At 40.0% G+C, this 23993-nt stretch overlaps 1 protein-coding gene across 4 annotated transcripts in view; it reads left to right on the top strand.

Moving 5' to 3' along the window:
* Window positions 1-5628: 5628 nt before the first annotated feature.
* Window positions 5629-23993, top strand: part of LOC122551279 (protein boule-like) — a 157293-nt gene continuing 138928 nt past the window's right edge. For 2 of the 4 annotated variants that reach the window (XM_043692928.1, XM_043692931.1), the window contains exons 1-3: window positions 5629-5780; window positions 13107-13259; window positions 13368-13459. In XM_043692928.1, coding sequence (XP_043548863.1) covers window positions 5763-5780; window positions 13107-13259; window positions 13368-13459 — 263 coding nt within the window. In that variant the 5' untranslated portion in view covers window positions 5629-5762. Of the gene's footprint in view, window positions 5781-5891; window positions 5977-6073; window positions 6156-13106; window positions 13260-13367; window positions 13460-23993 lie in introns of those variants that run through there. The other 2 variants (XM_043692929.1, XM_043692930.1) reach the window with 2 other exon arrangements.

The following is a 23993-nucleotide window of genomic DNA, read 5'->3' as shown; positions in this document are numbered from 1 at the left end:
GCTGAAAGCACACTGTCATAGAAAATAACTAAATATTTAACAATGAAAAATATAAAAGAATTTTGAGACTGTCAGCAGCATGTAAGAAATTAGCTGAACGGTCTTCCTGAGTTCTGTGATTCCATGATTCTCATCAGGATTTATTAGTATTTGAACACTGGTGCAAAATTGCCAAGTATGTTATCAGAAAGTCGTGTTCTAAAGTGCTATTTGCAAAGATGGTAGATTCTTTGATTATGATTTTTCAAAATTACCTTGATTCTAAAATGGTCCCTGTGCATTTGAGATTAAGAAATTTAAAAACACACATAAAAAAAGCAGAGAGAAAGAAAATTGGAAACTACAAGCCAGTCAGGTGATCAGACAAACTTAAAATAGGGCAGGAAAAAAACGCAAGGTTAGATGGCTCGACAGATGTAATCCCAGAGGAAAAGTCAGTGGTCAGCCAACAGGCCCAAAACTTCTGGTCCAAATGTTGGCCACCCTACAGCCAAAGTGCTGTGGGTGAGTTAACTTGAAGCAGACTGGAACTTCCACTCCTCACTAAGAGAAACTTGTACTCTCTGGCATTGCTGACCAATCTGATTGGTCAGGAGCACTTGTTGTCCCAGCAGTGGCATATTTGGGCAAGGTTATTTTGGCACTCTGGGAGGTGGGGCAGGATAGTGAGGAAGATAAAGGGTATGGGCTTTGTAGTATTGGAAAGAAGGAGGTGTTCCCTTGATGGGATAATGTTGGTGTCAAGATTAGAGTGTTGCTGGAAAAGCACAGCAGGGTAGGCAGCATCCGAAGAGCAGGAAAATCAACGCTTCGGGCAAATGCTCTTCATTAGGAATGAAGGATGCTGCCTGGCTTGCTGTGCTTTTCCTGTGCCACTCTAATTTTGACTCTAATCACCCTCACCCTCACCTATCGTATTCCCAGCGCCCCTCCCCCAAATTCCCTCCCTCTTACCTTTTATCTCAGCCCTTTGGCACACCAGCCTCATTCCTGAAGAAGGGTTTATGCCCGAAATGTCGATTCTCCTGCTCCTCGGATCCTGCCTGGCGTACTGTTTTTCCAGCACCACATTTTTCAACTCTGACTATCCACTTAACATATATTAATTTAAGGATAAATTATGCATTTTTGAATTGGTAGCATCTGACTGGAGAACGCCACAAGAATCAGTGCTGAGACCATAGCGAGTTACACTCTATTAAAACGAATTAAGCAAAGAGCCAGTGAGTTATTTCTCTGTTTTGTTGATGAAAGAAAGTTGGATGCAATGCATGCTACTGAAAGGCACAAAAAAGCTACAAAGAGAGTTATTGACAGGCTATGTCACTAGAAAACAAAATAGCAGACGAAATATAATGTGGGAAATGTGAGGTTTTTCACTTTGGAAATAAGAATAAAAATTAATTTTTCAAAAATATCTTAAAACTTTTAAATGTTGATATTCAGAGATGATTGCTTGTACTCTTACAAGGAACATAAAAAACTGGCATGAGGGGGCTCTTGTGACACAATGGCAGTGCTTCTACCTCCAGAATGCCTGATTTCAAGTTCTACATGCTCCCGAGGTATATCACAACATGCTTTGACAGGATGATTAAAATTTAAAGGCTGACATACAAGTAATGAGGAAGTAAAGCTGGCTTTATTGGAAGATAATTTGTTATGTTACAATTATGAGGTTTATATTATTGTTATATTTTGAGACTGAGTCTCTAATTTAAGGGTAAAAGGTGGTCATGTGACCTGCTCTAATGAGCCAGACGGGTAGTCTGGATAGTTTGATTGTTAGAGATTAAAAGGGACCATATTGTTTTACTGCAAAGAAACTATAAGGTGTTTATATGCAGAAACAATGAAAATGGCCTGTGTGCTCACAGTAGATAGACTATGTGCCTCCAAATTCTAAGCAAAGTGTTGAGAATGCTGAGTTGTATTTAATTTCAAGGTGCAAAGGAGTAGGGCTCTCCAGGCCTATGTGATTTGTGTTATCATGGAAATGTGCTTTGTGAGAGAAAGGGACTAAGTTATTCCTGATAAGTCAGAGATCGTTTGTCTGCCAGAATTCGAACAGGCTAAAAGTCTATATGGCTTAATGCACTGCAATGCAGGTGAAAAATTACAATCAGATTGAAAGCATAAAATTACCGAGGAGATAAAATGAAACTGGAAGATTTGTCTAATGTGCAATTCAAAGGTGAATCTCTAGTCATACCCTGACTGTGAAGGAGAATCCTGAGATGAGATGTTCCCAGGCTAAGAAAGGGATATGACAGAAGTAAACCCTGAGGAGCTAAAAGTAATTTTGGATTAATGGTTAGAAAATTGAATGCCTAAAAATGAATGCCTTGAAAGGACAGTACAATAAATCAGACAACACCAGGTTATAGTCCGACAGGTTTATTTGGAAGCACCAGGTTTCAGAGCGCTGCTCCTTCATCAGGCGGTTGTGGAGCAACGCTCCGAAAGCAAGTGCTTCCAAATAAACGTGGTGTTGTGTGATTTCTAACTTTGTCCAGCCTAATCCAACACCGGCTCTTCCAAATGCCTGTGCTGTGGATAGGATAAACTGAGATAAACTGAAATCATTACGTTTGTACTGTGTGGTTTAGTTTTGAAAAAGTAGACGTACATTTCCCAAACCCCCATTAGTATGTGGTTAACTTAAAAGTTGCCAGCTGTAGTGAGTTTAAACCAAGAGGATTATTTATTTAGACATTTCCCTGATAAATCTAAATGTAGACAAGTACTGGTGGCTCTTGTGTCAGGAGATCAAACTTTTTTACAGGTGAGCTTGGAGCTTTTGGATCAGAATGCTGGAGGGGGAGTGCTTATTAAACAAATTTTAGTTCTGTGGTTCTTGAAAGGCAAATGCACCTTTGTGCTACAGCTGATGTACTGTTGGTGAGCTGCAGATTACCTGGTCTGCTGTAAGTTTTGTGATGAATCATTTCACCTTTGTGTATGAATCATCCCATTACCTTTTCTCTGTTCAAATGGAATGCCTACTGTGTGGAAACAGGCCATTCAGCCCAACAGGTCCACCAAATAGCAGATAACTTCAGTTGTGCTAAGAATAAGGGGCTGTGCTGTTCTGTGCACAGTTTTGCATTTTATTTTTAAGGAAGGATATATACCCCTTAAAGATAGGACACTGAAAGTTCACGAGATTGGCTCTTGGGATGGGATGGTTTTCCTATAGCAAGCAAAGCAACTTGTAACATGTTTTATCTTGATTCAAAGTTAAAAATCACACAACACCAGGTTATAGTCCAACAGGTTTAATTGGAAGCACACTAGCTTTCAGAGCATCACTCCTTCATCAGGTGAAGGAGAGACGCTCCGAAAGCTAGTGGCTAGTGTGCTTCCAATTAAACCTGTTGGACTATAACCTGGTGTTGTGTGATTTTTAACTTTGTACACCGCAATCCAACACCGGCATCTCCAAATCATTATCTTGATTCTCCCTTGTTCTCTAATCTTTCCCTGACCTTCCCCTCTGTTCCATTGCCCTTTTTCAACACCATAAAACCTAAAACACTTCCATCTCTTTTCTGTTCTGAAAAAGACTTATATTGGGCTTGGAACATTAGAGTTCTGAAGAGACTTGATAAGGGAACCACTGAGAGGCTGTTTCCCCCTGGCTGGGGAGTTTGGAACACAAGGCACCAGAAAAGGGATTGATAATTTTGGATAGATGAAGAAAACACTATTTAAAGGTTTCCAAACTTTGGAATTCTCTACAATAGCTGTACGTGAATACTCCATCATCATATACCTGCATATATATTTAAAGCTGAGATAGACAGGCTTCTGGTCTCTTAGAGAATCAAAAGATATGGGGAGTATTGGAAAAGTGGAGTTGGGTTTGAATGCCAATTAATAATTGTATTAAATAGCAGGGGCGGCTCAATGCCCAAGTGAGCTATTTCTGCTCCTACTTTTTTTTGTCCACCTAAATGAACAGGAATAGCAAGTGCATGGGAACATTTCACCTCAAAGTTTACCTCCAAGTCACACATTGTCCTGACTTAGAAATACATTGCTGGATCAAAATTCTGTAATTCCTGTCTTAACAATAATGTTCCAGCACCACATGGACTGCAGCACTTTTTTTTTAAATAACTCATCATCACCTTTCTTAGACTAATTTGGACATAAATGCTGGCCAAGCAAGCTGTGCCCACATCTTATGAGTGTGTCAAATAGTTTTCTCCTGATCAGCACACTTTAGGGCACATAATAATCTAACTATTAAGATTGCAATTTTTTTCAAATAATAATGTGTGCAAGGCCATTTTAAGCCCATCGAGGAGAAAGTGAGGACTGCAGATGCTGGAGATCAGAGCTGAAAATGTGTTGCTGGAAAAGCGCAGCAGGTCAGGCAGCATCCAAGGAGCAGGAGAATTGACGTTTCAGCATGAGCCCTTCTTCAGGAGCCCCTCATTCCTGAAGAAGGGCTTATGCCGGAAAGTCGATTCTCCTGCTCCTTGGATGCTGCCTGACCTGCTGCACTTTTCCAGCAACACATTTTCAGCATTTTAAGCCCATGCAAAACTTCTTTAAAGCTTTTAGACGTTTATTTGATCACTGCTTGAAAATGTTCAAAAATAGGACTCATAACATAGATAATATTGCGAGATGTGTATCCTTTATCCAATTCCTAACTCCCTCCAAATCACACCAAGTATTTTGGGTGTTTATGTGCATTCTGACCCACAGGGTGGTAACTCAAAATTCCTTATGAAATATATGTTACAAGTATTTAGTTTAACTGATAAAACTGAATGAAACACAATTACATCTCCACATTCACTTTTTTCTTGTCTATGAAATGATCATGAATTTGCTAAACTATTGATTATTCGTGTGATTTTGTATACGTAAGTAGCAGTACAACCAAAGATTGCATTTAGAAACACAACTAAATTAACTAGAGAGACAAGAATTGTTTGGCCCGTCGGATGCATGTTATCGTTCAATAATTTACAAAAAGCAAGCTGCAATATAAAAGTGCTTTCAAATAGCTTGACATGTTATAAGTAAGACGTCGTTTCAATTTCCTACTGAAGCGTTTATCCGTCAACTGATACGTTAGAGGAATGCTCGGCAAGGGAGGTCAAAGCCGCACGAATGGTGATGTGAGAGCAAAAGTTCAGCCTCACACATCCTTTCCTTTGGGAGAATTGCAACCCCCGCCCCCTTTCCCCAGAGCTGAGCCCTCCAGGCATGCTACAGTTAGTAGTTTCGGGTCGTCGTGCGATTTGTTTCTCAACACGACCGTTATGACAAAAACCCAAATCCAACTTACTAGCGCACATTAAAGTCCATGACTGACCTCGCTAACTACACGGGCACAGAAGTAACTGAAGATGATTGACAACAACAACAGTTGCGTGGTGTTTTCAGGAAAGTAAAGCTGTATAAAATAAAAAGTTACAAATCACCCATTTTTCATTCTAGCTTGAAAACAAGTTTTCTCATAACTTCGGAAACAAATAAGCGGTTCCCGGCACTGAATATTTAATGATATTTGAGGCGGACGCGGTGGCCCTGGGATTTGATTGGCTTGGGTTTGTCAGTGGAGCGAGTGGGGGTTTGGCCGCCCCCCCCCCCCCCGGTCACTGACTCGATGTGGTATGACCCGGTAATTTAAGGTGCTGCCAGTTGCCCACAAATCCAAGTACAGAACCAACGGGCTTTTTTTTTTATTTTGCGCGTTGAGTAAAATCGGTGATACCCCCTAAACCAGCCTTTTCGTGCAAATGGACACCGAAGGAGCGGTGAGTGGCCTGGGCAGCGTCGCCACAGCTGGAGCGGAGCTGGATGGGAGGTGGGGGCAGGAAAGGGTCGCCGTGAAGCTGTTTTCTTCACACTTGGGAAGAGGGGTTGTCTGCTACAACCACCGGTCCGATTCTAATCGGACTTTAAATCGCAGATGCAGCGCCGGCTGGTTCCTTCACTCATTTTTTTTAAAATGTAAGCTATTAATAAATCTGGGAGAGACAGAGACATCAACAATTGCAACTTGATCTGGGAGGTGGGCGAAGCTCGGAAGGTGTGCTGGCAAAACATGGCCACGCCGCCGCACAATCACGACGCCCGTGTGAACGGAGCCGTCACGGCGACCGAGCTTTTAGGCGAGGATTTCATCTTCGGTGTGTTTATTTTTGAATTCGGTGTTATTTGACTAGATCACGTGCTCCCACTCTGAATTTGCGGGAAAAGAGGTGCGAAATTTAGCCAGCGTTCCCACCGTCGGAATAACACATTTTTAAACAAGATCGAAGATAGTGACAATTTGAAGGAATCTATTTTTGAATTGATTCCCTACTTTTCCGGTTGTTGTTTAGTGATTTTAATTCGATGATGGCGAGGGGGGGGGAGGTTGAAGGAATGGTACTGCATAGTTTGATAACTTACATTGCCGGCGATGTTTATAGTAGGTTTTAATTTGTAACGGCCGTGATAAGTATGTCCGACATTGGCACCTCCATGGTGTTGGGGGATTTTTTTTGTCGGTCTATACTGTGGGAGTTCGCGAGCGTCGCCTTTTCCGCAGATTCCCGCCAAAAGCCGTTGCGCGGGCGCACTCGTTCCAGTTCTCACCAGTTTGGTCCGATCCCAGCGGCTTACCTCTGGTTATAAATCGGCGTGGCCGGACTACTTATATAATAAACCGGTGTTGAATAAAGTATTTCATTTACAAAATAAAAGGGTGAGCGGATTTTTTTTCCCCTAGAATGTAATGGGTCAGACGAGATTCGCTGCGCCGCCTTCGATTCGTAGCCCCAGAATCATAATTTGGAAATAACTGGTTTATTTTTGTTGTTTCTTGTGATTTGCTAATTTGAAAACAAACTGGGCACACCAAGGCTAAAGTGGCGTCGTTGCCGTTGGCAGGGAGAGGTGAGAAGCGGGTGGCGAGCCGCGTACACAGGGCTAACGGCTGCCGAACTCGCGCTTGCGCCGGTGAGGCGGTGATTTACCAACACAGGGATTATTGTTTGAATAAATTTAAACCTCCCGATTAACAACTACACGATCGAGTTTGTAGATATCTTATATGAACGGTTTGACCAGTTCAGGCAGCGTTACCAATTGCGTTGTTAATAATGGAGCGGATGTGTTTTCTTTTAATCCGAGTTGTTTTTTATTCCCTTTAACTAAACGTGGGTAGTTCAAAATTTGAGATGCTTGAATTTGTTTTAAAAAGGAAAATCATGGATACACTTGTTGAAACTTTGGAAGTGAATTATGCATGGTTCTTGGGAGTGCAGGTAAGAGCTTCTCGTGGTTACGGAGAAGTTCAACTGCTTTTCCAAACTAGTTGACGCGGAACTTTAGGTGAATGCGAGGGCAAAACAAACCGTAGAGCTAGAGCAAATGTAAAGATGTAAATTTTACATATTTCAAAATATATAATATAAAAATTTTTGTATGAAACATATTCTACAAAAGTGATAAAGTTGTATTTTTCTTCTAGGTGTACGTCAGAAATTAAATTTGATTTTACATATAAGAGAACGCTATCGCACGATCATTTAGACATTTTCAGATTACATGACTGGTTCACTAAATGTTCCCATTTCGATATGGTGATCTGTCTTACATATTGTTTACTGCACCGGTGTAACACTGGGTTTGTAAAATTCTTACTGTCCTTTTATTTAATTGGTAATTACTGATAATCTACAAATACCAGAGGCGTGTTTCGATTAAAGGGAAACAGGCTTGTAAAGCTTTATGGCACATTAACTGTAGAGAAAGGCAAGGAAGCAGCCCCTATGAACTACACTATCAGAAATGGCATAGGACCTCAAACCTTGCTCTTATTGGAATTAAAGAAATTCTGATTTCACCAGTACCTATTTCTCTCTCTCTGTCACTCAGTCTTCCCTGCCTCTACCAAACACCTGATGGAAGTTAAGTCAGTGATGGCCAGTTAAATTTTTTTGATTTATTTTAATCATGAGAATTGCAATCCACTATTAGGATAGACAGTTTGTATCTAGTGGGCTATTTGAATAGGAGAGTCCAACAAATCTATTGAGGCCCTTTGAGTAGTTGGACTGAAAATACATCAAGTGTAATTTTCTGTTTAAATCATTTAAATACAAGTTGCAGGTAACTTTTTTATTCATATTCCAAATGAATAAAAATCCAATGAAATATATTAGGAGATTGCAAAAATAAGGTTACAAAATTAAGCCTAAACAAAAATTAATATAAACCATTCACAGTGTGTAAATTCACATTTTTGATTAATGTTCACGTGATAGTCTTTTAAAAAATTCAAATTGAAAAATGAAAATGATTTTAGTTGGAAGATCTTGGTAAGATATTTCTGACAAAATGCTCATTCTTTTATCTCGAATTTCAGTGACAGATTGCATACGAAAAATGTCAAAATATTGTCTTCTTCCACTTTATTATTAGCGTTCTGTGTATGTTTTATGCAAAATTAATTAATTGTTTAGGCAAGGTAACTAACGAGACAGCAAAATAAGTTGAAAGAAACAATAATGGAAATTGAAGAAATACCGAATTAAAGACAAACTGAACAAGTTAATTGAGGTTGAGAAGTGATTGTACAATAATATAGTACTGTAAGACAGGGGAAATGTCTGCTTTGTGGCCAGTGCTTTAAATATTAACCCAGCAATAACATGGAAATAATAGGATAGTGCAAAAAATGTGTTACTAACAAATATGATGCCAAATGTGACTCCTTCACAAGCTAACAAAAAAGGCATCAGATACACATTGCAAGCTTTTTTTATCCCCGGAACACTTGAGCTGAACTGATACTCAGAGTCATAGAGATGTACGGCACAGAAACAGACTCTTCGGTCCAACTCGTCCATGCTGACCAGATATCCTAACCTAATCCACTCCCATTTGCCAGCACTTGGCCCAAATTCCTCTAAAGCCTTCCTATTCATATACCAATCCAAATGTCTTTTAAATGTTGCAATTGTATCAGCCTCCACCACTCCCTCTGGCAGCTCATTCCATACATGCACCACCCTCTGCATGAAAAAATTTCCCTTGGGTCCCTTTCATATCTTTCCCCTCTCATCCAAAACCTATGCCCTCTAGTTCTGGACTCCTCGACCCCAGAGAAAAGACTTTGTCTATTTATCCTATCCATGTCCATCATAATTTTGTAAACCTCTATAAGGTCACCCCTCAGCCTCCAAAGCTCCAGGGAAAACTGCCCCAGCCTATTCAGCCTCTCCCTATAGCTCAAATCCTCCAACCCTTGCAACAGCCTTGTAAATCTTTTCTGAACCCTTTCATGTTTCACAACATCCTTCCGATAGGAAGGAGACCAGAATCGCACGCAATATTTCAAAAGTGGCCTAACCAATGTCCTGAATGGCTGCAACATGACCTCCCAACTCCTATACTCATACTTTGATCAATAAAGGAAAGCATATGTGGGCAGCACGGTGGCACAGTGGTTAGCACTGCTGCCTCACAGCGCCTGAGACCCAGGTTCAATTCCCGACTCAGGCGACTGACTGTGTGGAGTTTGCACGTTCTCCCCGTGTCTGCGTGGGTTTCCTCCGGGTGCTCCGGTTTCCTCCCACAGTCCAAAGATGTACAGGGTTAGGTGAATTGGCCATGCTAAATTGCCCATGGTGTTAGGTAAGGGGTAAATGTAGGGGTATGGGTGGGTTGCGCTTCGGCGGGGCGGTGTGGACTTGTTAGGCCGAAGGGCCTGTTTCCACACTGTAAGTAATCTAATCTAATCATACTAAATGCTTTCTTCACTATCCCATCTATCTGCGACTATACCTTCAAGAAGCTATGAACCTGCACTCCAAGTTCTCTTTGTTCAGCAACATTCCCTAGGACCTTCCCATTAAGTGTATAAGTCCTGCTAAGATTTGCTTTCTGAAAATGCAGCACCTCGCATTTATCTAAATTAAACTCCATCTGTAACTCCTCAGTCCACTGGCCCATCTGATCAAGATCCTGTTGTAATCTGAGGTAACCTTCTTCATTGTCCACTACACCTCCAATTTTGGTATCTGCACTCATGATAGTCCAGTGAATTCAGTGGTTGTAGAGAGTTACTAGTTACTTAACTGTCTTCTTTGGGTTATTACGTATACCTACAGAATTGTACAGTCAGTTCTGCTATAATGCATTTTCACACAATCCCATGTTAGAAGAAAATCGTGTAATAGTACCATTTAAACTAATGGGGCCGGAAATGTGTTATAACTAATATATGCTTTAAAAGGCCCACTTTAGAAACAGTGTCCCTGGTTCGTAAATCGCATTATAACGAATTTGCATTAATGAAATGCCATGTTATAATAGTAGGACTGTCACAATATCGGCACAGGTATGCTTTGTGACATTGCTGGAGCTTGTGATATTTCTGTCTTTCTCTCCATGCACCTGAAGTAAGCAATCGCTCTTTTGTTGCATCTGCATCAGCAGAATCTCTGGATGTTGTCAGAACAACTGACTACTTTGCAAAGCTACAAAAACAATCCTTATTTCATTCAAGAGAATGGTGTGATTCACTTTTGCTTTAAAGAAAGTACAGACTATATATTTCATTAGCAAATCAAACTTTAAAGAAAATAGCTGTTGCAACAATTAGTCACTTGTCTTATCTGAGCAATGGAATTGACATTGACTTTCGAAAGTTTAGTATGGGTTTTGTAAACTCTGCAATAGTAATTAAGTTTCTGCTTCTTCTGCGACAAAAGTAGATAGAGGTGCACAAGGTTTGTGAAGATTTGTAGCTCAGGTTGAGATTTAGGGTGTAGGTTTGCTCGCTGAGCTGTAGGTTTGATATCCAGACGTTTCATTACCTGGCTAGGTAATATCATCAGTGGCGACCTCCCAGTGAAGCGAAGCTGTTGTCTCCTGCTTTCTATTTATATGTTTGTTCTGGATGGAGTGCCTGGGGTTTTGTGCTGATGTCATTTCCTGTTCATTTTCTGAGGGGTTGATAGATGGTATCTAGATCTATGTGTTTGTATATGGCGTTGTGGTTGGAGTGCCAGGCCTCTAGGAATTCTCTGGCATGTCTTTGTTTAGTCTGTCCCAGGATAGATATGTTGTTCCAGTCGAAATGGTAGGTTTTTTTTCCTCCGTGTGTAGGGCTACGAGGGAGAGACGGTCGTGTCTTTTTGTGGCTAGCTGGTGTTTGTGTATCCTGGTGGCTAACTTTCTTCCTGTTTGTTCTACGTAGTGTTTGTGGCAGTCCTTGCATGGAATTTTGTAGACTACGTTGGTTTTGTCTATGGGTTGTAGGGTCTTTTAAGTTTGTTAGTTTTTGTTTGAGAGTGTTGGTGGGTTTGTGTGCTACTAGGATTCCGAGGGGTCTAGGAGGTCTGGCTGTCATTTCTGACACTTCTTTGATGTATGGTAAGGTGGTTAGGGTTTCTGGCTGTGTTACGTCTGCTTGTCGTGGTTTGTTCCTGAGGAATCTGCGGACTGTATTTTTTGAGTATCTGTTCTTCTTGAATAAGTTGTATAGATGGTTCTCCTCTGTTTTCCAAAGTTCGTCTGTGCTGCAGTGTAAGGTGGCTTGTTGGAATAGTGTTCGTTTGTGTGTGTTGGGATGGTTGCTGGTGTAGTTAAGTATTTGGTCAGTGTTTGTCAGTTTTCTGTATACGCAGGTGTGTAGTTCTCCGTTGTCTGTTCTTTCGACTGTGACGTCCAGGAATGCAAGTTTGTTGCCGGTTTCTTCTTCCTTGGTGAACTTATGCCTGTGAGGGTGTTGTTGATGATGTTAAAGAAAACAATCTTGGAGCCTCTGAATCAAGTGTCCATTCTAATCCACTTGGCACTTGCAATAACTCTTCACAGACTGAAATAGGAATACTTTGAAAGAAGAAGTAGGGCCAGAGTAGTAGATTTGTGCGAAGTAAATATGTCAAAATGGTTGATTAATGGTGTTATAGCTTATCTATTTAGTTTAGTGTTGTTAGGTACTAACATGGAGGATCAGATGCCTTATGGATATGTTTATCTTCATGCAGTTGTCATGTGTACAACTGTAAGTAAACTTGATTTTGTAGAATTTTGCTAGTCACAGCACTTGAAAAATAATTTCTTAGTTTATCATCTTTTTTTTCCTTTATGAAGTTGAATTAATTGGCTGAAGTTCATAGAACAAAATGTACATTATAGAAAGAATAGCCAAAATATTTATCTCCTTCTATACTTGTAGTTTTGATGCATATGATTTTGAATAAAGCATCATTGGTAGTTTTATAGAAAAATACCTAATAAAACTTTTTTTTAAACTCTTCTTCAAAAATTAAGGATTGTTGCAATGTAATCGCAGAATGTAGAACCAAAGGTATAAATAATGAAAAGTACATTTAAAACCAACATTTATTTATATTCAAAGGATAATAACTATTTAGAACCACCTGTTGACGAGATTAATAGAGGCAAGGAAGCAGGTCTAGCTTCTTCAAAATATTGTTCAGTGTTAAGATGGAAAGATTAGGTTACCGGAGGATGAACAATGCTGAACCTCATAGCCTTTTCTAGTTTTTGTTTCTTGTGTTCTTAAAGGATGAAAATAAAAATTCAAGCAGAGAAACTGACTTCATTCTTGCTGCAGGTTTTATAATTAATGAGTTTGGAAATTTTCACTTTCATGGCTTCCTAAATTTACATTCATCATCATGAGAAAGTGTCTGTGGAGACCTTTGTGCTTGGGCTGGTGGGAGATTTCAGGCACGACATGTTGCAAATATGAATCTTAACAGTAGATCACAAAGAAAAATAAACAGACATTGAATAATTTTCCAACTTGGGAGAAGGTACATGATTTGGTGCGACCTGTATGGAAGAAGGAAAATAGGATTTAACAATCTCAAAATAAAATATGAAGTGAAACCACATTTGATTATAGCTTTTGAAATAGTATTTAAAATTTGAATTTGAAAACAGCTTTAGTTGATTCCATCCATACAGTCATTATAAAACTAATGAAAGTAAGGCCTTGGAAGCGACTACAGATTTGCTTTACATTGTTCTAGGAACTGATTTTGTCAGTAATAGCATTTATTATAGTTCTAGTGAGTTAATGGATTTATAAAGGAATCATTTTTCTTTTACAGCAGCAGAGTTCTAATCTGCCACAGATGGATTCTTCATCTCCATCACCAAACCCAGTTTCTCCAGTGCCGTTGAACAATAGCAATCCAACCAGTGCCCCAAGATTTGGAACAGTCATTCCCAATCGGATTTTTGTAGGAGGGATCGATTTTAAAGTTGGTTTTTCATATATTCTAATTCATTAGTAAAATTAATTACAACTAAATAGAAATTTATAGGTACAAGAATATTTGTGTTTCAGGTAGCTGTTTTTCACCCCACAGACAAATGAAAATGACCTAAGAAAATTTTTTGCTCAGTATGGAACAGTTAAAGAAGTCAAAATAGTAAATGACAGAGCTGGCGTTTCTAAAGGGTGAGTACAAAATAATTTTGAAAAGTTATTAATCACCTCCAAAGACGGTGTCAGGAATGGCTAACAGGGAAAGCTTCATTGTACACGTTGAATCAGAAATGTGCATGAGATTGAAACAATTAATTCAGGCTCTCAGGAATATCAGTTATTTTCAGGAGTCTGCATAATTGGAGAATAGATAAACTAACATTTTCTATTTAGTGTTAATAGCTGGAATTATTAGTTTTTCTTAGTGTTTTCTTTGTGTATCCTAGATTCCATAGATGACATAAACCACATTCTCACTTTGCCTCATGTGGTTTATGTTGTATGGTTCGTCAAATGAGATGAGCTTATGTGTCATGGTTGTATAGGAATGGCAGATCCCTGGGGTTCCATATCTAGAAGTAAGACACCAGGTATTCTTTGAGTAAGATTACTGAAAGGAAAATTTCAAACTGAAAAGATGATTTTTAGGTTGTTTTGTGGTGTACCAAGCAAGTTAATAATTGGAACAGGAGAATTATTAATAAAAATCTCAAAATATTTTCTTAGCATAAATAAGAAACTGTTTCCAGCAGCCAATGGATCAGACATTTCTATATGTAGAAGACATTAAGTTATATAGAAGTTCAGAATAATAACATTTAGACAATTGAAGATTGTTGACAATATTACAGGCTTCTAAATGTTAAAGGACAGAAAACACATTTGGAAGGAGAGCTGTATTTTGTGATGGATATTTCAAAAGAAACTGGAATATATTTCCAGAGAATTGGAAGTAGTTTATTTCCTGCAATCTGTGATGTAGTTCTTCCATGAAAAATAATTTTAATTATTTCAGTTTTCAATGGGAGTTGATGGTTATCAGGGTAGGCAAGAATGTGGAATTGAGGCTGCAATCAGAACAGCTTCGATCTTGTTTAATGGCTGAGCAGGCTAGAGGAGCCAAATGGCCTACTCTTGCTTGTACTACATATGTTCATATAAATCATGTATGGATAAAACTGCCAAAGCCGAGTACCTCTCATTTGAACTTTTTATTTAACAGAAATTATGTATTTTTAAATAAATAAATTTTTTAAACATTTTGGAGAGGCATACAAAATTATTCTTTGTCTCCTGTGTCCTTAGTCATTACAGATGGGTAATGTTCTGAAGTGGTTATATTAGAAATAATGAAAGAGCTTTAACCTGAATTAAGAACTTGAATTAGGAAGTTGCATTATCATCTAGCTGTTTTGCATCCCAAGCCAGTAACATAGTATTTTGGCTGAACTTGTGATGTGATGGAAATTTGCGAAGTGATGTTCATCTTGTGTGACGCTAGCAGACAACAAAGCATTCAATTCATTAACCTTTTATGAGAGTCAGGGAGAAGGTAATGTAAGAAGTAGGAGCAGGAGTAGGCCATCAGGCCCATCAAACCTGCTCTGCTAAATGATAAAAAGATTTTGGTAGAATATGAGTTCAAATCAACCCGAACATGCTACCTATAAAATGCAATTTCATAATACGATACATTAAGTTGACTAGAACATACCCAAGCCATTTGTAATAAATATTCAGGACCTCCTGATATTTGTTAATGCAAATCCTAGATCTTAGTTCCTTGGGCACCTGATTGTACAACTGTAACTTCTACCACAAGTTTAGATATACAGGAACGATCATCATTGGCGTCCTAATTGTTTAAAAAGAGTTGTAAACTTACTATTTGGTTGAATAAAGCTCCATGAATATAAAAGGGAAATATTTTGGGCAGGGAATAAATCTCAGTTTTGACCAATGTTCAATTCTAGCAGTTCATCAAATAGGGTTAAAAAAAACACAGCAAAGACATTTAAATGCAAATTTGGCTCACATAAAAGAAGACTGTAGAAACAAAGTTCTTAGCATGCCATCTAACAATACTTCAAAACACAGCAGTTGCAGTGTGCAAATTGATAAGAGTTTTGGTGGCAACAGACTTCTAGTAGCTGTAGAGAGACAAAGAAGTATCCTCCTCCATCATGAAGAGACTTTGGAGTGCAGGTTTATAACTCCTTGAAAGTAGAGTCACAGATAGGATAGTGAAGAAGACATTTGGAATGCTTTCCATTATCGGTCAGAGTATTGAGTACAGGGGTTGGGAGGTCATGTTGCAGCTGTACAGGACATTGGTTAGGCCACTGTTGGAATATTGCCTGCAATTCTGGTCTCCTTCCTATCGGAAAGATGTTATGAAACTTGAAAGGCTTCAGAAAAGATTTACAAGGATGTTGCCAGGGTTGGAGGATTTGATCTTTAGGGAGAAGCTGAATAGGCTGGTGCTGTTTTCTCTGGTGACCTTATGGAGGTTTATGAAATCATGACAGGCATGGATAGGCAAAGTTTTTTTCCCTGGGATGGGGGAGTCCAGAACTAGAGGGCATAGGTTTAGTGTGAGAGGGGAAAGATGTAAAAGAGACCTAAGGGGCAACTTTTTCACGCAGAGGGTGGTGCGTGTCTGAAATGAAGTGGAAGTGGTGGAGGCTGGTACAATTGCAACGTTTAAAAAGGCTTTGGAGGGATATGGGCCAGGTGCTGGAAAGTGGGACTAGGTTGGGATATCTGGTAGGCATGGATGAGTTGGACCGAAGGGTCTGTTTCCATGCTGTACATCTCTATGACGCTATGTCATCTATTGGGAGCTCATGAAGATGCCAGAACTCTAATTGGCTGTTTCGCTGACAGTCCTTCAGAAACCTAAGTATTGAAACAATTCCAATAATTATAAAGAGAACTGTGATCAGTCCTACCACAAGAGGGTCCATTCTGATTTCCATTGGATTAGAACTTGGCCTCCCATTCACTACCTTTTTGGTATTCGCCAAATTCCCCTCTACATGCTGCACAGAAAGTGGTTGCTTTCTTGATTGTGATGCTTTTTGTGGCTGTTGCTTTCATGGTGATGGTGATGGGCCTTGTATGGCTGGTGGACAGGGGCATGATGACTGGATGTCACTTCAGAGCCACTGGATGTCATGGAAGTTGATGTGGTCTTGGATGTTGGTTGCATTGGCAGAGTTGTAGACCTTGGGGTTTGTCCAGTGCTAGTTGTGTCTTTTGATTCCTTCTGTCCTGCAGGCATTGTAAGAGACACACTAGTTGATTTAACTGTGATCTTACGCGTGGAGTCTTTGCCGGTTGAAGACCTTTTCGCAGAGATCTCTGCTGTGGGATTGCTGTAATTTTGATAGTATTCAATGTCATTTCTGTTTGACTCAGCTACAGAGCCAACACTGGCAATCACAGATTTTGTAATGGGACTACTGGTACTTGTATGACCTTTTCCAGCAGGTGTACTAACCTGAGTCTCTGTTTCATTTCCTGTTTGTTAGGTCACTCCTTGTATCATTATTGATCATCCCATTCTTTTGTGAGGCCACCGATAACTAGTACATCCGTCAGCATGCTGATAGTTAACTTTTCTGATGATAGTTAAAGCTAATTTCACTTTTCAGGCGTAGTGTAGTGGAAGTAAAAGCCATAGTATTTCCAATGTCAGCTTGATGGACATTGTCGTTGATGTTGTTGGCTGTTGTTGCTGTAGTTATTAGTTCCTGTTACAGTTGAGGACAAATTAAATGCCGATGATGTTACATCACTGGACATTGCTACTATTGAATCAACTGAGCTTATGTGATTTCCACGAGAAGAGATGAACAGTGTAACAAAAATACACAAACAGGTCATCCAGCAGTCCACTATTTCCATCCTCGCTATGTTCCCAAAAGCTCAAACTGAATTCCCAACAAAATAGCTATAAGTCGCCTGTGACTGAGTCACACAATAGGACAAAAAGAGTTCCTCTGTCTCAAAAGTCCGAGTAAATGAGTATTTCTCAAGAAAACATTTGCCTTTTGAATTATTCTCACTTAAATTTCAGTTGAAATGTTGTATCTACAGTATCAAGGACCAGTGCATGAAGATGCTCCAAACAAAATCATATTGGAAAGAAATTGGTTTGAGAATTATCGAACATGCACTTTAGTTTTACAAAAGAGAAAGTCTATAGTTGGCAATTAGCACTAATAACCTCCAACAGAGGGAAAGTATATTTACACTTGAATCAAGAAACTGTGACACAGCAGAGGAATTGCAACTAATGGAGTTCTTGCAAACATTTGGACCATTAGGTATTAGAAGTCATTGCTCGAAAAAGGAGTATTTATGGAGTTTAATGATTTTGATTTTCTTCTGCTAGCACTCTGAGCATTTTTTTTTGAGTTCAAAGTGGAGAAAAAGATGTGGAAACCCTTAATGTCTTCAAGTTGAACATAACTGTCTACTTTGCAAATAAGGTTGGAGGAACTTAATGGCATCTCCCATCATATTCCCTACAAAAACACTGATATTAAATACCAAAATGAATGATGACCTAATCTTTCATACAGGGCAGCGTTAATTCTAATGCCTAAAAGGGACAGGCAGTAGCCATCGTGGGGGACACAGAAAGGTAAATTACATTTGCCCCAGTTGCCCTATCAATTTTCAGAGTGTAGATCTTCTGAATTGAGATGAAGGAAAGCAGTTTGTACGTCTGTTGGCTGTAGTTGTGTTGGGTAAGAGCTGGCAGCAGAATGGAACTCAGTAATTGAAAGAAAATATATATTCATTCATGGGATGTGGGTGGCATTGGCTGTGTCACCATTTATTGCTCTTGAGAAGGTCCTTGTAAACTGCCGCTTTGAGCAGTTGTGATCCATTAGGTGTCAGTATACCAAAAATGCCATTAAGGATGGAATTCCAGGATGTAGAACACTGATCTATTTCTGACTCAGGATGGTGAATGGTTTAAAGGGGAACTTGTAGATACTTGCGTTTCCACGTATTTGCTGGCCTTATCTGTTTAGGTGGTAGTGAGTATGGGTTTGGAAGGTGTTGTCTAAGGACTATTGGTGAATTTCTGCAGTTAATCTTACAGATGGTACACATTGCTGTCACTGAGCATCACTGGTGGAGGGAGTTAATGTTCAGGTGCCAATCAAACAGCCACTTTATCCTGGATGGTGTTGAGCTTCATGAATGTTGTTGGAGCTGTACTCATCCAGGCAAGTGGGGAATATTCCATCAGATTCCTTACTTGTGCCATGTTGATGGTAGATGTGCCACAGCATTCTTAACCTCTGACCTACTGTTATAAATGCAGTGTTTCTGACAAATGCAGTTCAGTTTCTGGTCAATGGTAACGTCCAGGATATTGATAATGGGGGAATTCAGTGATGATCATCTCTTTGAAGGTCAAGGGGTGATGGTTGGATTCTCTTTTGTTGGAGATGGTCACTGCCTAGCATTTCTCCCGTGCTTATTCCTGCATACCCTTCTCCAAGGGATTTTTCTGCACAGAGATAGGAAATAATCTATGTCATCTAGAAGAACAGATATTAGATCAAGATGAAGCAAAAAAAAATGCTGAAATGGATAAGTGTGCAAAGTAAGATTTATTCAGTCCGTTTGTCTTCAATTTGAAAGCTTTCTTTATTATTCATTCAAGGGAATCTGGGAGTCAGTGGCTCAGCCAGCAATTGGTGCCCAACCCTAATTGCCCTGGAATGGCTATAGTCTTTGGATGTAGGTATACACACAGTTCAGTTAACTAGGAAGTTCCCGGAGTTTAACCCAATAACAAGGCAAGAATGCTAATATACTTTCAAGTTAGAATGTTGTGTGCATTTGGAGGAAACTTGCAAGTAGTGGTAATCCTTTACTTCTGATGCTTTTCTAAGTTGTAAGGTGCTGCCAAAAAAGCCTTGGTAAGTTGCTGCCTTACATTTTGTAGATGGTGCACACTGCTGCTGCTGTGGTAAAGTGAGTGAATGTAGTGGTTGGGTGCCAGTCAGCAGGCTGCCTTGTCCTGCATGCTATCAAGCTTCATGAGTGTTGTTGGAGCTACATACATCCAGGCAGGTGGAGTGTGTTTCACCACATTCCGGTCTTGTGCCTTGTAGATGATGGACATGCTTTGGCAGAATTTCTAGCTTCTGACATGCTCTTGTAGCTGGAGTATATCAATAACTAGTCTAGTTCATCCACTTGGTACTTCTGGCTAAATATGGATTCAAGTACCTCATCTTTTGCATATATGTGCTGTACTGTCTCAGCATTGAGTGTAGAAACAAACATGGAGCCTCTCGTCCAGTGAGTTGTTTATTTGTCCAGCACCATTTATGACTAGGTGTGGCAGGACTGCGAAGCTTAGATCAGATCCGTTGGCTATGGAGTCATCACCTTTTGTATGCTTCTTCTGCTATTTGACATGTAAGTAGTCCTGTGTAGCTACATTGGCTAAGGCTGCAGTTTTGGGTGTATCTAGTTGTTATAGTCATAGAGATGTACAGCATGGAAGCAGACCCTTTGATCTAACCCATGCATGCCGACCAGATATCTTAAATTAATCTAGTCCTATTTACCAGCACTTGGCCTTTATCCCTCTAAACTCATCCTAATCATATACCCATCCAGATGCCTTATAAATGCTGTGATTGTACCAACCTCCACCACTTCCTCTGGCAGCTCATTCCATACACACAACACCCTTTGTGTGAAAAAGTTGCCTCTTAGGTCCCTTTTAAATCTTTCATCCTAAACTTATGCCCTCCAGTTCTGAATTCCCCCACCACAGGAAAAGACCTTGTCTATTTACCCTATCCATGCCCCTCATGATTTTATAAATCCCTATAAGGCCACCTCTAAGCCTGTAACGCTCCATGGAAAAGAGCTCCAGCCTATTCAGCTGAGAGTCATAGAGATGTACAGCACGGAAACAGACGCTTCGGTCCAAACCGTCCATGCCAACCAGATATCCCAATCCAACCTAGTCCCACCTGCCAGTACCCAGCCCATATCTCTCCAAACCCTTCCTATTCATATACCCATCCAAATGCCTCCTAAATGTAATTGTACCAGCCTCCACCACTTCCTCTGGCAGCTCATTCCATACACGTACCACACTCTGTGTGAAAAAGTTGCCCCTTGTGTCTCTTTTATATCTTTCCCCTCTCACCCTAAACCTATGCCCTCTAGTTCTGGACTCCCCAAACCCCAGGGAAAAGACTTTGCCTATTTACCCTATCCATGCCCCTCATAATTTTGTAAACCTCTATAAAGGTCACCCCTCAGCCTCCGACGCTCCAGGGAAAACAGCCCCAGCCTGTTCAGCCTCTCCCTATAGCTCAAATCCTCCAACCTTGGCAACATCCTTGTCAATCTTTTCTGAACCCTTTCAAGTTTCACAACATCTTTCCGATAATGTGATAAGGTAAATACATTTATTTATTTCCAGACAGTCTAGTCACATTTTATCAGTTTTAGACATGTTCTCTTAAAATGATTGCCTTTTATATGTCTCTGAAATGCTGAATGTTTAGAAAAATGAAAGTGATCATTAGCTTCCAGATCTTTCATATCTTCATCTGTCACACTACCTTACAAAACCACAACCCAGAATCACCCACCTTAGAAAGAAGAACTTAATCTGCATGCTGATGATCAGTTTGGATTCTGCCAGGATCACTCACCCCGACCTCATTACTACCATGTTAAAACATAGATAAAAAACCTGAACTTGAAAGGTGAAGTGAGAGTGACTGTCCTTGTCATTTAAGGCAGTTATGGCTTGAGTTTTACATAGAACATTTCAGCGCAGGACAGGCCCATCAACCCTCCTTGTTGCGCCAACCTGTGAAACCAATCCGAAGTCCATCTATCCTGCACTATTCCATTTTTGTCCCTATGTTTATCCAATGACCATTTAAATACCCTTAAAGTTGGCGAATCTACTACTGTTGCAGGCGGTGTGTTCCACACCCCTCTATTCTCTGAGTAAAGACACTACCTCTGACATCTGTCCTATATCTGTCACCCCTCAATTTAAAGCTATGTCCCCTTGTGATAGCCATCATTATTGGAGGAAAAAGGCTCTCAAAGTCCATCCTATCTAACCGTGTGATTATCTTATATGTCTCAATTAAGTCACCTCTCAACCTTCCCATCCTGAAACACTAGCAAAACTGGAGTAAATGGGAATTAGAGAGAAACTCTCTGCTGTTTGGAGTCATACCTAGCACAGGGGAAGATGGGTGTGATTGTTGGAAGGCATGTCACTTAGTCCTGGAACATCAAATGGTGTCCTTGGTCCATGCAGCTGTCTTCGACTGCTTCATCAATTATCCTCTTTCCATAATAAGTTCAGTAGTGGGATGTTGACTGTTCAGATGTTCTGAAGAAGTGTCACTCAACCCAAAATGTTAACTCTGCTTTCTCTCCACAGATGTTGCCAGACCTGCTGAGTCCCTCCAGCAATTTTTGTTTTTGTTTCAGAAGTCCGATGGGCATTGACACAAGCACTCCTTTCATGGCTGTAAACTTTTTTATTAGCTAATACTGACTTGTTCAGTACAACAAGAGAGTTGTGTGAACTGTATCAACCTCACAATGAGATTTGGGGTAAGAACACCCACAGAACAAACATCTCATGAGATTTCAACCTAGAATTCAGAGCAGGAACTCCAGTTTTTGCATCTTAAGACTATCTGGAGTGATGTTGTACCTTGTGTCTGAGGTGGGAATGCTCACCAAAACTTGCTCCTCTTCCATCTACTGCAACTGGTGGAGTCTTTAAATCACAAATGCACCACAATGTAGGAGATTTAGCACGATGTAATTCTTCTGCATTCCCAATTTTAATTGCTCCTGGTGGCCATGCCATAAGTTACATAGACCTGAGTTCTGAAATAACTTGTCTACATCTCTCAGCATTTCTACCTCATTTCATTCCTTTTAAGACACTACTTAAAACATAGCTTTTGGAGACTTGCCTTGGTATCTCACTACATTTGTTATATCTTATTTAATAATACTGCTATGAAATACCTCATGACGAATAAAGCCCCATGAACAAAGCATATAGATTGGTGTTTATGTAAACAGGCCAGATTGGGTGATTCTGCAACATTAAGCCATCAGAAAAAATGGGTAGAATTTAGTGCCAACTCCTTTCCCCAGAGGCATAGGATCTGTCTATGTAATGAAGCAAGAGGAAGCAGGGTGGGGATATCACCTCCTGCCAATCTGGTAGCAAGAAGACTTGTGACCTCTCAATTCAGAGGCCTGTTGAGGCCATTGAGTGGCTTCCTCAGGGCCTCATTTCATCAATGTAGGTATTCAACCATTGATGGACAGCGGACCTGCCCTCCGGGGAACCTGTTCAGGAACCTGGCTGGATTTGCCCACAGTCTTCTGAAGGAGAAGGCTTCCTGTCTGACTGACTGATTTGAGGGATTCAGTATGGGGAACTGGAACTCTGTAGAAAACTACTCCCTTGCCTTGATGTCAACTACTGTCTCCCGGTCCCACTCTCAACTCTCTGACTCCAGGGGATCCGCTTCCAGTCCTTTGCAAAGGCCTACTACAGTACTGGCAGTGCCCACAATTGGTGGTGCTTTATTACTGAAGAGCATTTATCAGATGCTGTAAGTATGTGTTGAGTCTGAGGCTGTCCAGATAAGTGCCTGACACCAAACTAATGTCGGGCATACCATGCAAAGCAGACACTAGTTCTTTAACTAATTTCTGTAAAATGGTTCTTCAAACTTTTCAATCAAATAGGTGGAGCAACCCAAAAGTAGGCCATTCAGAAGTTGACCCTTTAATTTTACCACATGCTGTCTAACAGATAATTTAAAGACCTAAACATACAATAAAATCACCCTGCACTCTGGAGAAAAATCCAAGGGTGTGTTGATCAAGAATAGGTTCTGGAAGCAGATTTAGTAGAGTGGCACCTCAAGTGCTCTCAGTCAGGGCTCTGATACTTTAGAATGTTGGGCTACATTAACCATTAACTGAAATTGATTTCTGGCCATCAAAAATGGGCTACAAGGGGTCTGTTTCCATAAGTCTATGATGATGACTCTAATGATTATGTTGTACTTACATCAATAAAATTCCCTATAATAGAAAAGGATTGTTTCTGGTCTGAGTCTGATCAGCATTGGACTGGGAGGTAACAGATAAGATATTAGGAAACATTGGTATCACCTGAGGAACTTAGTGTTCCGTCTGTTCAGACTAACGACAGACCTTGTGGCTTCGTTTGCTGAGGTGGCACCGCATAAAATTGAACGATCAGTGTGGTGAAACTGTTAAGATTTATACATATGTAGTTGTTTCATTTACTGCAAGTTTGGGTTCTTTAATTCTAAGTTAAACATATATGCGTTTGTTGGTGTGTTTGGAGTTACCATGTTTGGATTATCTTTTCAAAATAAAACTACAGTATCCAAAATTCCAGGTGAGGGGAAGTTACCCAGAGATTCTAGGGAACAATTCACAGGGCTTAGAGGGAGATCTCTGACTGTCATTTTTAGTCTGTGCTGGGAAATCACTTGAGGGTGAAGCATGTATTAAGTTGCGAAATGCTCAATCTTTCAATTAACCAGCATGCTAAGCAGCGTACCTAAGAAAAGTATTTAAAAGTTATGAAGTCTTAGATTAGAATGAAAAGTTATTATTAATCCTAAACCACTAATGT

Source organism: Chiloscyllium plagiosum, chromosome 7, assembly GCF_004010195.1.
Source record: "Chiloscyllium plagiosum isolate BGI_BamShark_2017 chromosome 7, ASM401019v2, whole genome shotgun sequence".
Classification (NCBI taxonomy): Eukaryota; Metazoa; Chordata; class Chondrichthyes; order Orectolobiformes; family Hemiscylliidae; genus Chiloscyllium; species Chiloscyllium plagiosum.
This window is presented reverse-complemented; position numbering and strand designations above follow the sequence as displayed.